The following is a 15,315-nucleotide window of genomic DNA, read 5'->3' on the forward strand; positions in this document are numbered from 1 at the left end:
ATGAGGAAGTCTCCCAGCAGCTCGTAACAGTTTGCTTGGTTATTGCTCAGCACAGCAGCTGGAGGCACTCACTGCCAGCCCACCCCCACGAACAGGACAGGGCATGCACACCTTCAGCCTTTTTTCCCCCTTGGTGATTTATCATGTGCTCAGTTCAGGAAAGATATTGAGGGACTGGAGCGGGGCCAGAGAAGAGTAACAAGGCTGGAGAAGGGACTGGAGCACAAGTGCTGTGGGGAGAGGCTGAGGGAGCTGGGGGTGGTTAGCCTGGAGAAGAGGAGGCTCAGAGGTGACCTCAGCACTGTCTGGAACTACCTGAAGGGAAGTTCTGGCCAGGTGGGGATGGGTCTCTTCTCCCAGGCACTCAGCAATAGGACAAGGGGGCACGATGGGCTCAAGCTCTGCCAGGGGAAATTGAAGTTGGAGAGCAGAAAACAATTCTTTGCAGAGAGAGTGCTCAGGCATTGGAATGGGCTGCCCAGAGAGGGGGTGGATTCCCCATCCCTGGAGGTTTTTCAGCTGAGCTTGGCCGTGGCACTGAGTGCCATGATCTGGTAAAGGGACTGGAGTTGGACCAAGGGTTGGACTTGATGATCTCGGAGGTCTTTTCCAACCCAGTTGATTCTATGATTCAGTACCCAGGAGATGAGATCCCCACAGCTCTGGTGTTCCCATTTCTGTTGCACTCTCGTGCCAGGAGCCCATGGCTTCATCCTTCTCACTCATCTCGCTTCTACAGAGTCAGGGGTAAGGCTCACATGCTGCTCTTTGGGAAACCAAGGTCTGAGTAGCAGCAGTGGTTTTATTTTGCATCTGGTTTGGGTTTTGGTTTGACAACATGATAAATGTGAGTTGCAGTTGTGCCAAAAATCTACCTTGAGGGTTCGTGTCTGTAAAATGGACAAATACATAACTTGTGGGAGAGTTTGTTGTGCTCCAGGAGTTTGCACAAATGCACTTTTGCTTCACAGAGGTTGTGGTGGTTTCCCTTAATCATGTTTACACCTAAACAGAGTTTTGGGCAATTCTGAGAGACACAACGTTGCTCAGCAGTATTGCAAACCGAGTTGTGTTGGACAGGTAACAGTGTGGAGCCTGGTTGTGCATCTCAGTTTCTTTCCTGCAGTGTATTGCACCTGAAATTAAGGGAGCAAAGGTGCACTTCATTATTCAGAGCAGTAGGACCCAAGCAGCCCTCTTCTTCTTCTTGCTTAAAGGTATCAAATTGCTTGTTTCAAGCATTCATGTGATCAAAAAAGTCCTGATGCAACATGAGGGTGATCAAAAGCTATCATCCAAGCTAATCCTCTGGCTCTAAAAGCTGACACATTCCTTTCCACATGGAGACAAAATTGCATGAAAAGAGCACGAAGATTTTGCAGCTCTTATTAATAATGAGGTGGGGTTTGGCACGCACAGGGTCTGCAAGGAGTGAGGTGAGACGGAGAAGTTCCTTCCTCCAAGTTTAATGCTGGAGTTTGGGCTGGCTCTCCCTGGAAGGTGCTGGGTGTTTGAGGATTCGCTGGCCTCTAGTGGTGACGCTGGGGAGAGGATACGAGAAGCAGCGTTTGGCTCTGTGCACGTTGGTATGTGCACTGAAAGGAAAGTCATGTTGCAAAACATTCTGCTTTTGAAGACTCAGTTTGCTCCTGAAATAGTTAAAGGAGGTCCTGTGTTCCTGTGCAGGAGCCCCTTGATTTTTGCAGTGTCTGTTTTAGACCCCTTAGAGGTATTCCAGGGACTTCAGGAATCTACAGGGATTCATGGCTGATCTTGTTATCAACGCAAGCAAAATTGTGTAGAACTGGAGTGCAAGATTAAAATGAAACTGAATCTTACAAAGCAACCAGAACTTAAGCTCAAAGAGATGAATAATAGAAAGGCTTGGGTTGGAAGGGACCTTATAGCTCATCCCAGTCCACCCCCTGCCATGGGCAGGGGCACCTTCCACCATCCCAGGCTGCTCCAAGCCCTGTCCAACCTGACCTTGAACCCTTCAGCGACGGGGCAGCCACAGCTTCTCTGGGCAACCTTTGCCAGGGCCTGCCCACCCTTTGACTTGAAACCAATTGTACAAAATGTCTTGTCATTGTTTTCTAAATTGATATGTTACATACATTGTTTTCTGTCATTAGCATTTCTGTCTCCTGTAAAGACATTTATAAGTTGGCTGCACACCTGATTTCCTAAGGCAGCTTTCTTTGCACCCTGTCCTCTCATAGCACTGGCATTGCACCTTCCTGTTCTGTGGCTTCCTCTGCTTTTGGGCACAGCTGCTTGGCAGTGAAGTCTGTCTGCTGCACTTGTGCCTGTGCTTTCCTTTCCCAGTCTTGGAGAAAACTTAGTAGTGAAAGGCACAGTGTCATATGCAGCTCGAGCCCGAGAGTCTTATGGAAAATTGATTTTAAAACAGATAGTAAGAGATCATCACTGGGATCCAAACAAGTTGGTTTAAGGTTTGGTTTGGTGTCTTGGGGTTTTTAGTTTGGGATTTCTTTTTTTGTTTGAGTTTGTGTCGCTGTATTGGCTGTGGCTAAATGAAAATGCACAATTTCCTTGAGTAGATTCGCCCCCCCCCCCCCCCCCCCAAAAAGATGCTGGTAAGCCCTTCTCAATTAAATGCCAATACCTTTGAATTTTTCCTTCCATTCTTCCAGTCTGCCTTCCTTGATCCCGATCTTCCTTCCCATATCTCTCCATCCTTAGTCTCAAATAATCCTCTTTATTAAGATTTAGAGTACCCCTTTCAACCACAGTTCTGAGAAGGGAGTGGTGGGAAGATTAAGTTTTCATAAGAGCTCTTGGTCTTTTGTTTTCATGATATTTCAGCCTTCAACAAAGACATTTGTATTCATCTCAGATATTGCCATTTTTGTAAGCCATGCTGTGGATAAATAAGTATGCAGAGTGCACCTCAGGTAGTGTTCCACATGGCTGCCTCCCAGGATTCCCATTTTGTCTTTTAAAATGCTGAAACAAGTGCTGGGTGCAGTTTTGGTTCTCAACAGCAAAAGCAGAGAAGCTGATTAATGGCACGTGCTAACGACTCTGGCATTGTGGTTTTCTGTCTGCAGATGTGAAAGGACCACCTACACACAGACTGTCCTGTGGCCAGTCCCCCTACACGGACATGACAACATGGGAGAGGAAATACTGCATCCTGACAGACAGCCAGCTGGTGCTGCTCAACAGGGAGAAGGAGGTGAGAGGGGCTCACACTGCACACTTGAGATTTGCCACTTGGCCTTTGTTGGCACAACGAGAAGGCAGTTTTTTTCATCTCCCTGTTATTTCATTCCTGAATCTATCAAAATATGTGCAAGGGCGGGGAAAAAGGGAATTTAAGAAGAAAATTTTTACTGTGCAGGTGGTAAGGCCCTGGCACAGATTGCCCAGGGAGGTTGTGGGTGCCCCAGCCCTGGCAGTGCTCAAAGCCAGGTGGGATAAAGCCTTGAGCAACCTGGAGGTGTCACTGCCCAAGGCACTGAGGTTGGAAGGGGATGATCTTTCAGGTCCATTCCAGCCCCTCACCATTCCATGATTTCCTGGAAAGGGGAGCTGAGCTATCCTGTGTATGGATGGCAGAGGGCACAGTTATAATCCAGCTGGCCCAGATGCTGGTTGCATGGAAGAGGTGGCAGCAAACTGTGTGCAAACTCCCTCCTGGAGTTTTACAGCCTGTCTGTGAGTCTGCCATTACATCTTCCTGTGTTATTGCTGCTTTTAAAGGTAGTTAAAGGCAGCACAGATCTGTAAACCTGCCTCCTTAATTCAGTGCAGGCATAAAGGTAGGAAAAAATGAAGGCTTTTTTTTTTTTTTGAGTCTAATAACATAGTTTCCTGTGTTTGGAGATGACCTGTATTTTTGTGGGTTCTGTTGGTTCTTTTGAAGCTTCTGTGTATGGATTTTCCAGGCTAAGAGTAGAGACCTATTCCAGGTGTAGCACTAAATATTACTCAGCTGTGCTCAGGTTTATTTACAGTTTATTTTACAATTAAATATTCCCTTGCTTGAGGAGAGTAGGAGGAAATGGTTTAGAGAGGGACTTGAGTTATTAGAAGGGAAACAGCCTCAATGCTAATGCGTGGGAGAGGTGATCAAATGCAGGGAAAATGGAAGGCCCATTTAATGGTATTTGTTTACTGTGTAATTCTTTTTCTGGTCTGACAGGACTGTCACCTAAGTAATTAAAGTATATACTGAAGAAACCTAAGGAGATGTGAGAATCATTCCTAAAACTGTACTGTACCAGCACAGCTGTGCCAAAAGGATGCATCACATTACAGAAATGTAATTGCAAAAAACACTGGCTCATATCACAAGTAATTAACTGAAGGTGGTAATCATGCACTTAGGGGTTCTTAGTTTCTCCTGCCACAGACAAGTGAAAGCATTTTGCTGGAAGTGAGATGAGTCTTTTGCTTACATCCTGAAGGAATAAATGTGGGAAGTCTGAGTATTTAAGGCATTATATACTATGTTTAAATACACTCTGGTTTTCGTCAGAAGCTGGGGTTTAAGTGTAGCAATAACCCCAAGAAATCAAGCAGTAGTGAAAATCTGCAATGTGCTCTCAAAGGAGGCTTCCTGCATGACCACGGTGAGAAACAGCTTGTTTTGGGAAATGCTGAATGCAGATGGGCCAAGCAGACGTGCCTTTGGTGCAGGTGTGACTCCACATGCTGATGATGTGATTTGTTTCAGGTGCTTGTAGCTGGAGTCAGATTTGCCATTCTGATTCTCAGGTAATTTGTGACTACTGTGAAGTGAAAATAAAAAAGGCAACTCCTTGCAGAGTCAGGAGTGCTCTGTAGGAAAATAAAGGGTTGGTTTAGTCTGGCTTCTGAGTCTGTACACAGGGCAGTGTACACACAGTCCCTTACAGGAACACACAGTGGATACAACTGCTAGTTAAGAGAGAGACAAAAACCTGATAGTCTGGATTAACACCTTCTTCTAATTTTTCTGAACTAGAAATATCCCCTTGCAGCTTTCGTGAGAAAAGGAAGGGGAGGCATCACAGTTAAATTTTTCTTGGCAAGTCATTCAGAGTTGAAAGAGGCTCCATGAAATGTGATCTAGAAGTAAGAGTGCACAAAGGCCTAGGGCAGCAGTGGGGAGAGATGCTTGTTAAGAGCATAATGATGGAAAAGTATGTAGGAGGGGAATTATAAAAAGCCCCTGAGTGGGACCACAGGTACAGGGAGCCTCAGCAACAGACCAGCTTAATGAGGAAGAGGGAGCTTACGTAGAGAGGAAAATTGAAGACTGTGTTTGGAGTAGAATTATTGTACAGGTGATGCTGGAGGAGGTGTTTTGTTAAAACAAGGTTATAGGCAAGAGGAGCTGGATGGGTTCTTGCCTACACATGGTAATTGCTGACAGAGTAGGTCAGAATTTCTTTAGACTGCTAAATAGGGTCTTAGAAACAATGTGAGGGACTGAAAGATACCCATTAGTAAATAGGAGAGCATGGAGGGAGAAGGAATTGCTGTTACCAGCAATGGAAGAGGTGACAGCAAACTGTGTGCAAACTCCCTCCTGGAGTTTTACAGCCTGTCTGTGAGTCTGCCATTACATCTTCCTGTGTTCTTGCTGCTTTTAAAGGTAGTTAAAGGCAGCACAGATCTGTAAACCTGCCTCCTGACTTCAGTGCAGGCATAAAGGTGTAGGGAGCCCAGAGGGAGCACTTCCATCATCGCAGGGCTGGCATGAAGGTGAAAGTCTGAAGCATCTCGTTTTATCCTCCCTGCATCTGCTTTGTTACTGCATGGAACAAAAATCCAAGATGATTGGCCAGTGTGAAACTGGAAGGGACAGAAATGTTTGGTTTTATGGTACTTTGTAAAATCACTCTGCAAGTATGTGTCCAAGTCAGAGACACAAACTGCAAACAGACATCTTAATTGTTTCAGGTATAATGCTGTTTGCTTGCTTTCAGTTATGCTGCTAAAATACAGCACTATGAGTGGCACAGATTTTTAAGATGGAACAGTACAGAAATAAAAAGCAAATTAAAAAAAAGTAAAATAAATAAAGTAACAAATAAAAAGTAAAGAAAACTTTTCTCATAGCATCCCATCACTATGGATTTTTTATCAAGGCAGTTTGAATAGAGTATGTGCAGGAGAGTTTTTGTGCTGTTCAAGAACAAGAGTAGGCTGGAAATCAGAGGCATTTTGAAGTACAGCTTGATCCAAAAATATCTGTAATTACTTAGGCAAAAATAGTCTGGCAGTATCTTGTGCAGCGTAGGAAAATATTAATTACTTGACACCTTGTCAACTTTATAAAATGAGAATAGATGAGACTGAAGAATGAACATTTTTAATGAAAGGAAGAGATCAATGCCCAAAAAGTAAGTAGAAAGAAAATGAGTCCCAGCAGAAACATGAGAGACAGTTTAGCAAGTTAGGAGTCCTGAGTGACAGGAGATCTGCACTTACTACAGCATATCCTGGTGTGATAATGTTTAACATCATCTTCCAAGACAAGGAGAACAGGTCTAGGTTGATGCACATAAAGTCAAGTATTTTTAATATGAAGAAGATTTCCCCCTGTCAGGAAGGTGTAGATGTTTCCATCTACTCTGTGAAACATGTTCCGCAGGGAGGGGGCTGTGAGGGTACAGTAGGAGTGTCTGCAAAATCAGTGCTATTTAAACAAGGGTTGGGAATGAGTGTTCTTGAAGGGTGTTTTCTGATAGACACCACCATGCCCAGCACTTGTGTGAGGGATGTGACAAGCAGCTGCATCTGGGTTTCATAGAATCACAGAATGGATTGGGTTGGAAAAGACTTATGAGATCAAGTCCAACTGTTGGTCCAACTCCAGGCCCTTTACCAGATCATGGCACTCAGTGCCACGGCCAATCTCAGTTGAAAAACCTCCAGGGATGGGGAATCCACCCCCTCTCTGGGCAGCCCATTCCAATGCCTGAGCACTCTCTCTGCAAAGAAGTTTTTTCTGCTCTCCAACTTCAATTTCCCCTGGCAGAGCTTGAGCCCATTGTGCCCCCTTGTCCTATTGCTGAGTGCCTGGGAGAAGAGACCAACTCTCACCTGGCCAGAACTTCCCTTCAGGCAGTTCCAGACAGTGCTGAGGTCACCTCTGAGCCTCCTCTTCTCCAGGCTAAACACCCCCAGCTCCCTCAGCCTCTCCCCACAGCACTTGTGCTCCAGTCCCTTCTCCAGCCTTGTTGCTCTTCTCTGGCCCCGCTCCAGCCCCTCAATCTCTTTCCTCAACTGAGGGGCCCAGAACTTGGGCTGCTCTTTGGTTAGTCTTTGTCAGTACCTTGGCTGTGGGCCTGCAGAATGTTTTAGTCTTGTGTTAGTTGGAAATGAAGATGCACAAGTCTTTGCACTGTGTTAGACTCGTCCTTTTTCTTCGCTGCATCCAAACCTCATCTTCCTTCTTGGATTTGGGGGTGGTTTTAATCGAGGGCAAAGGACAGCACAGACCTGCATTGGCTGTGACATGATCTGCTACTCCCTGGTGCTGGTGACAGGGGCCAGCAGCAGGACACCTGGGGTGTGTTTTCCTGCTCTGCCATCTCCTATCACTGACACCAGCAGTGGTACAACAGTGGTGATTCCAAGAGCAAACACTGATGTGTGGAGCCCCAGGGGATGCTCTTCAGAAACACCCACTGCCATTCTCAAAGGACTTGTCACTTTGGGATCTTACAGTAAATACATTTTACCTAAAAATAGTTTCTCAAACCTAAAAGCAGTCATAAGAAGAGATTTGCTTCAGTTCTCAAACAATTTTAATTATATATTTCCCAAAAGCCCATAGAATTGTTTGCTGTCAACATTTTAAAAGTGGATTTCCATGTCAAAATTTTAGCCAACTTCTTTCTGAAGGGAGGTAAAAATTAAACTGCATTATTTAACTGTTTTGCTGACATGATTCTAAACTTTCTATCAGTCCATAAGAGCCTGCAGGTTCTCAAGCTTTTGCCTTGAATCACTCTCTCAAATCTTGAAAAATCTTATCTGCCATGAAAAAACATTTTCCTTGTTTTCTTATACAGAGGCTATCTTAGTTTGCCTTTAAGAGGCATTAAATGCTTGTAAAGCTCTTACTCCTATTTCTTCTGAAATCTCCTCATCATCAAACTTCTAGAAATCCACAATACAGGCTTAAAAAGCATGTTCAGGTGAGGTGGGATGCTGTTCAAGGGCTTAGAGTCCAGCCCTGAATCCATCCTTGTTAAATTGTGAAATTTGTCAGGGGATCATAACCTGTGATGAAAATTGTTAAGATTTGCACCATAATCAGCATTTGCACTGTCCTTTCGTACCTTTTTATCCCAGACTTACACAGCTCAGAGCCCAGCTCTGAACCAGCAGTTTCAGCATGTCAGCTCAGGGTCAGACAATTCCCAGGTTGGTGAAGTCTGAGCAGAGCAAAGAACAGGATAACAAAGCTGGATGGGGCAAAAAATACTGCTGAAAGCCTGAATCACCGTTAGAGTCCTGACTCTGCAAGGCTGTGTCCTTCCCTTCAGTCCTTTGCTGAGCTGCCTGCTGCAAAGTCAGGGGCCAGAGGAGTGTTGGGAAGGTTGCTGATGTCTGCCTTGGTCTTTATGCGGCATTTATTTGTGCACTGCCCTGTGTTTTGGTGCCTCCCAATCCATGGATCCATTTGCCTGACCACAGAGCAGTTTATGCACCTGTTTAACAAGTCCAGCCCCAAAAGATGCAGAGCTGCCAACCAAGCTGATTTTAAATGTTCACAAAGCCGTATTTTTAAGAGCAGGCTGGTTCATGCTAGGTGGTAAATGCTGGTCCTGCAGTCTCTGGAGTTCTTTTTGTCAATACAGACTGACACTATGGGTTTGAAGGAGTTTTACTTTAAAACAACAAAGATTTTAAAGTCAGACTGAAGGGGCTCCACGCCCACCCTCCTGCTCACCCGTGGCACTAAGTCAGCACATCCACAGTGTCCCCATTAGAATCATAGAATCGACTGGGTAGGAAAACACCTCTGAGATCCAACCCTTGGTCCAACTCCAGTCCCTTTACCAGATCATGGCACTCAGTGCCACGGCCAATCTCAGTTGAAAAGCCTCCAGGGATGGGGAATCCACCCCCTCTCTGGGCAGCCCATTCCAATGCCTGAGCACTCTCTCTGCAAAGTTTTTTCTGCTCTCCCACTTAAATTTCCCTTGGCAGAGCTTGAGCCCATCGTGCCCCCTTGTCCTATTGCTGAGTGCTGCTATCAGGGTGGTAGTAGTGCTTTTTTTTGTGTCAGTGGATTAAAAGAACCTTCCTGCCAACCCATGTATGAAAGCACACACAGGTACTGAAGAGATGTGCTTGGAAAAAAAGGGATTGTTCATTCCTCAGAAAAATAATCTAATAGTGGAGAAATCAACCCTGTAGGAACTGTATTGGTCTGGAGCAAGGGGTTAGGTGTAGATGCAACAAGTTCACTGAGAGAGGAGGATCACAGGGTGGTATCTGGATGTTTTTAAGGTGTGCTGAAGCAGGTACTGGTGATAACTGATGTGGAAATGTGGTTTGTAGCATCCCACCAGAAAATGCTCTGAAGGAAATCGGGAGAGGCAGCGGAGCAGAAGAATGTTTAGAAGGCAGCAAGACTAAGTGGAGCCACCAGATAAGAACTGAAAATCTAATATGTGAACTTGATTGAAGGAATGTGGCATAAACTGATAAAATTAGTCTCTGTTTAACTTCCTAATGGGCTTTTGCACAGAGATCGTGCAGCAAAGGAGCTGCTGTAAAAATCTACCAGCAAAGACAATAGTCTGAACAGAATAAGCACTGGGGGTTTGGGAAACTTGTTTTGGAAAATGACAAATAGACCAGTGTAGTAATAAATAGCATTAAAAAAATGACCTTAAGAGAATGCTAAGTGCTTAGAAGTCAGGAAATGCCAGAACTGAGAGCCATTGTAGTGCAGCCCTTTTCTAAAATAGTGCAGTATCTTGTAGATCTTTTACAACCTTCAGTACAAATGAATGATATATTTTTGTTTGCTATTAATACTAATTTTTCAGAGATGATGGAAGATATGAAATGATAAGCAGCACAAGAAATGGGACAGGGGTTTCTACTCCTTTAGCTGCAAGCTGACTGGGACGTATCTATGTGAAAAGAAATTGCCATAGGGCATGTATTGCAGCTGTACTGTTGAAGCCAAAGTCCTCATCAAAAGTGGGCTGAGATGCTTTGGGCCTCCCTTCAGCCCCTGGATGCTGAATCTCCCTCATCTTTGGGTTTCTTCCAGCTGTTGAATAAAAGGGCTTAAGGCAGCCCCACCAGGCTACAGGTTCCAGATTGGTAACAGACCCCAGACTGCTTTAAGGATAAACAGCTCCAAACAACATCGTGGTGACAAATACAGATGAGGAGCACAGTTACCTGAGTGGTTACAGCAGTAACTCAGTGGCACAATTGTCCAGATGGAATCAATTGCAAGTCCAGTAATTCACTATACGGAGCTAAATTATCGTCTGACCATGCAAAGAACCTGCAAAACTGTGGTCAAAACCATGATGATCAGGGGTCTTGGTAGAAAAAGGTTCTTTCCCCAGAGGGTGCTTGGGCACTGGAACAGGCTCCCCAGGGCAGCAGTCACAGCACCAAGGCTGACAGAGCTTGAGGAATGTTTTATGATACTGTCAGGCTCATGGTGTGACTCTTGGGGATGAATCACAGAATCGATTGGGTTGGAAAAGACCTCCGAGATCATCAAGTCCAACCCTTGGTCCAACTCCAGTCCCTTTACCAGATCATGGCACTCAGGGCCACGGACAATCTCAGTTGAAAAACCTCCAGGGATGGGGAATCCACCCCTTCTCTGGGCAGCCCATTCCAATGCCTGAGCACTCTCTCTGCAAAGAAGTTTTTTCTGCTCTCCAACTTCAATTTCCCCTGGCAGAGCTTGAGCCTGTGCCCCCTTGTCCTGTTGCTGAGTGCCTGGGAGAAGAGACCAACCCCCACCTGGCCAGAACTTCCCTTCAGGCAGTTCTAGACAGTGCTGAGGTCACCTCTGAGCCTCCTCTTCTCCAGGCTAAACACCCCCAGCTCCCTCAGCCTCTCCCCACAGCACTTGTGCTCCAGTCCCTTCTCCAGCCTCGTTGCTCTTCTCTGGCCCCGCTCCAGCCCCTCAATCTCTTTCCTGAGCTGAGGGGCCCAGAACTGAACACAACACTCAAGGTGTGGCCTCACCAACGCTGGTGCAGGGCTAAAGGTTGGACTTGATGATCCTTGTGGGTCCCTTGCTGTGATTCTGTGTTTGGAGGATGCTTTCTGCAGCCTGGGGCTGTCTGTGCCACACCAGTAGCCAGCAAGGAGCTGTCGGAAGTTTCATTTTTCCAAAGCTTTGGATGTAGCCATCTGACCTGACTTCCCCACTGTGGGAATGGGCCAGGCTGGGTGTGGCACTGGGGACCCAGGGGCTGCCTCGCTGGTCAAAGGGGTGGGCTGTGTTGGGACTGGATACCCTGGGGCGCAGTTTGCTGCACACCTTGTGCTCCTCCCCCCTGCCCTGCTTTCCCGGGGAGCCTCTGGAATTTCGTGGTAAGGTCAGAAATACCAAACTGCACCCGATGAGTAGAAAATGAAGTTCTCTACCGAGCTGGCAAGCTGACAGCGTGGTCTGGTGGCGAGTTAACAGCTGTTGGCATCGTTTCCCCGCAGGTGCCCACGGAAGGGATGCCGGAGCCGCAGGACCCATCCCGAGGGCGCTGCCTGCGCCGGACGGTCAGTGTGCCCTCCGAGGGCCAGTTCCCCGAGTACCCGGCAGAGGGGGCCGCCCAACTAGGTAAGGACACACACCAGGCACGGGATTAATTGATGGCTGCAAAGTTGTAATCGTGGGGCACGCCGCCCGGGCAGCGCTCTGGAGGGATGGATGGGCACCGCCGCAGGACGGGGAGGTCCTGCAGCTCCTCCAGCCCAGGCTTTGTGTGTAAATGTATGTATGTATGGCCAGACTTCGTGAACAAAGATTTGGGAAGGGCTCTCCCCATGTGCCCTCCCAGCCTGCACAGTGGATTGTGTAGGTGAGGCTCAGCGTGCACAGAACTGGCCCCACCCTTTCAGACCCAAGGTCCATCTGCCATGGCCAAGCAAGCTTGGACAGTGACGGTGAAGTCCTTGGGACTGTCACAGCACCCGGTACTGACCGGGGCTGACCCTGCTGAGCATCCGAGATCTGACAGGATGGGATGGCAGGGAGGCATTTAATGCCAGGGGACGGTCCCACTGAGACTCAAACTCACGACCTGGGGAGTCAGAGTCCAGAGTGCTCTCCTTTATCCCCAGCAAAACGACCTCCAAACATCAGGATTTATCCCACCATCACTGAGATTGTTATGGGATACCAGAGGGGCATGGATGTTGTAGCACACAGAAAGCTTTGTAGCTCTGGTTTTAAACTCACCAGGGGTTTTTAAGTGCTGGATGTGGGTCAGTGCAAAGCAGCTTTTGCAGATGGCTCTAAGTGGTTCCCACTGGTTTGGAACTGGTAGGTGGTTGTGTTTTACCTCACCTCTGGAATTTCCTTTGCTTCGTATTTTCACAACAAGCACCGAGTAACAGGTTTTTCTCTGACTTAGCTCATGCCTGTTCAAGGTGCAGTTCCTAAAAGAACCAACCATCTGCCTGCTGTAGGCTATAATTATCCATGTTGAAATTTAGGGAAAGCTGAAGAACGGGCAGGTACTGAAAATTACAGAAAAAGCTTTATTGCAGTGGTTTCCCAGGTCCAGGTTTGGCCCAGTTCTTTATTCCACCACACCTTTGGTTGCAAAAGGAACATAATTCCAGCTCTTTCCAGAAAAAAAGGAAGAGGCAGCAACCACACACAAGCGAACTCTTCTTTCTCTTCCCAACCTGTGCAAGCAGCTGTCCTTGGCATAGGCTGGTGAGATCTAGGAGCAATTCTTCCTTAATTCAGCTGTGAAAAATGTCATTTCTGGGAGAGAGTGAGCCATGAGGAAAAAAACATGCATCTGTAAACATAAAACAGCCTTGATAACTGCTATCAAAGGTGAAGAACATGTAAGGTATTTTGCATTTCACAGCCTCGGGTGCTTTTTTTCCACAAGAATTTTATTCTGTGAGTGTGTTGCACATTAGTAAGTAAAATCTCACTCTTGTAGATAGATAATTAACACAGTGCAACTGTAGTCCTTACTTATTTGTACTTGCCAATGTCACTATGTAACTTACTTATTTAGGGATGGCATATAGGGCTTTTGGGTTTTGTTGTTTGTTTTTTTTTTTAATTGGATTAGAAGGCTGAAAAGAAACAGGGCAAGTTGAGGATTTAGGAGGGAAAACTGCAAAATCCTTTGGGATGAGTGACATAAATAGACTGGGTGTGTTTGCAGCATTTCAAATGCAGCTCTGAATGGTCACCTTGTTTTGCCATGTGAACAGATATTCCTTCTTGTTTGGTACTAAAATCAGTATTAAACACATTTACACAATGTTACAGGCCAAGTGCTCACTCCAGGTGTGTGGCTAGTCAGGTGAATGAAGAATTGTATTGCAACCAGCCTCCTCTAGGCAATATTATTTGCAGCTCCACAAGCTAGAAGGACCTTTAAAATCTAAGATCTAAATGCTGTCTTCTTCTCTACCATGTGTAAAAACTGTGTAGAAGAATTTCTAGACTTCACTGAGCATCTCAATAGCTGGAAATCCCAGTGTTATGTTTTTAAATGGAACCCTGTAACATTCTTTTTCTTGAATGGCCACAGAGAATGGATGACTCTGCTGTTTGGTATTTGCCTTACTGTATATTTTGCTATGGTTTTAAATGCATGTGGCATCTTGTGGAGTGTTATTTGATGTGTGCCTGACAGGAATATATTAAAAGTACAAGAGTACATGGTCTTCTCCATGTGAGAGCTCCAACTGAAGTGAATACCAGGTGTCACAAAGTGTGTAGCTAAAGCAAGTGAGTCTGCAGTGGGAGGGGGAAAATTGAGCAATGCCCACACTGTGAGGATGGATGAGGGTGAGTGGGAGGGAGGGTTATATATAACCCCTGATTGCAGTGCCCTGGGTAGTTCCCTTGTTTTCACATCCTGGTTAAAAATGGCTCTTGTCACGATTACAGAATTCCTGCTAATGGAGAAAAGTGGGTTGATAGCAAGCAGTGGGAATAGCTTTGTGTCAAGATACTGAGCCAGAGGACACATCAGTGAAGGGAACCATTGAACAGCTTTTTCCAGAGAAAGAAACAGATGGTGGCAGCCAGAATGTATCACAAGCAGTACAGATAACAACTGCACTAAAATAGCTTTGGAATGGACACCCAAAGCTGAAAGGCACAGCAGAGGCAGCTACAATATCAGGCAGAGAAATTGCTTTGGGGAGCTGATAAGAATATCAAGCTCGTCCCAGGGAAGCATGTGGATAACATAAAACTATAGAATCCTGGAATAGATTGGGTTGGAAAAGACCTCCAAGATCATCAAGTCCAACCCTTGGTCCAACTCCAGTCCCTTTACCAGATCATGGCACTCAGTGCCACGGCCAATCTCAGTTGAAAAACCTCCAGGGATGGGGAATCCACCCCCTCTCTGGGCAGCCCATTCCAATGCCTGATTACTGATTACAAACATGGCAATTGCAGGTGTTGCATCTTAGGATGATCCCTGAAATTACTCCTTTCAGGAGAGCTCCTTAGAAATGGCTCTAGTGCAGAGGTGAGGGCATAGCAATGGCATTTGCTTTTTTCTCTAAGTAAGGTTGCCATATCTCTCTTGTGATTAACAGATATATTTATTAAAAATAAATAAAAGGGTGGGAATCAGGGGAAGAGACTCTTTTTCATCTGTAGAAATACAGTTATCACTTGTATGAGAATCTTTTTTTACTGGAGCAACTGGAACAGCACATGTTCTTCAGGGGCTCTGCATACTCAGCAGTAGAACCCATTCTGCAAATTTCTGTGGCATTCTGTAAAGCATTATGCACACATCCTTGTAGCACCATTCCTAGGAAGTGTGTGGGAGAGAAACTACCCACGTTCCAGCTGAGAAATTGAAGGAAAAGACGTGTAACCCTCCAAAGGTCAGCGTGAAGTCAAGTTTGCTTCACCCAAGAGCTGCTGGAGCCGGTCCTGCCGTGTCTCCCATTTTTCACCCTTTGCTGCAGGGTTGGCTCAGCTGTTGGTGAGGCAGCTGCTGAACCACCGTGGTTTACAGTGCTGGGTACTAAGATAGGCACCAATTTCCACATACTTCAGTACAGTAAGCTTTAATTTGTGATGGTTCAGCAGCTGCCGGAAGAGCAGCTGAGCCATCCCTTCTGTGCAGGCAGGAA

At 46.0% G+C, this 15,315-nt stretch overlaps 1 protein-coding gene across 8 annotated transcripts in view; it reads left to right on the forward strand.

Moving 5' to 3' along the window:
• RASAL2 (RAS protein activator like 2) overlaps nucleotides 1-15,315 on the forward strand; it is a 179,966-nt gene that overhangs the window by 87,191 nt on the left and 77,460 nt on the right. For all 8 annotated transcript variants that reach the window (XM_071564738.1, XM_071564739.1, XM_071564740.1 and 5 more), the window contains exons 2-3: nucleotides 3,075-3,202; nucleotides 11,674-11,797. In XM_071564738.1, the coding sequence (XP_071420839.1) occupies nucleotides 3,075-3,202; nucleotides 11,674-11,797 (252 nt within the window). The remainder of the gene's footprint in view (nucleotides 1-3,074; nucleotides 3,203-11,673; nucleotides 11,798-15,315) is intronic.

Source organism: Pithys albifrons, chromosome 10 (assembly GCF_047495875.1).
Source record: "Pithys albifrons albifrons isolate INPA30051 chromosome 10, PitAlb_v1, whole genome shotgun sequence".
NCBI lineage: Eukaryota > Metazoa > Chordata > Aves > Passeriformes > Thamnophilidae > Pithys > Pithys albifrons.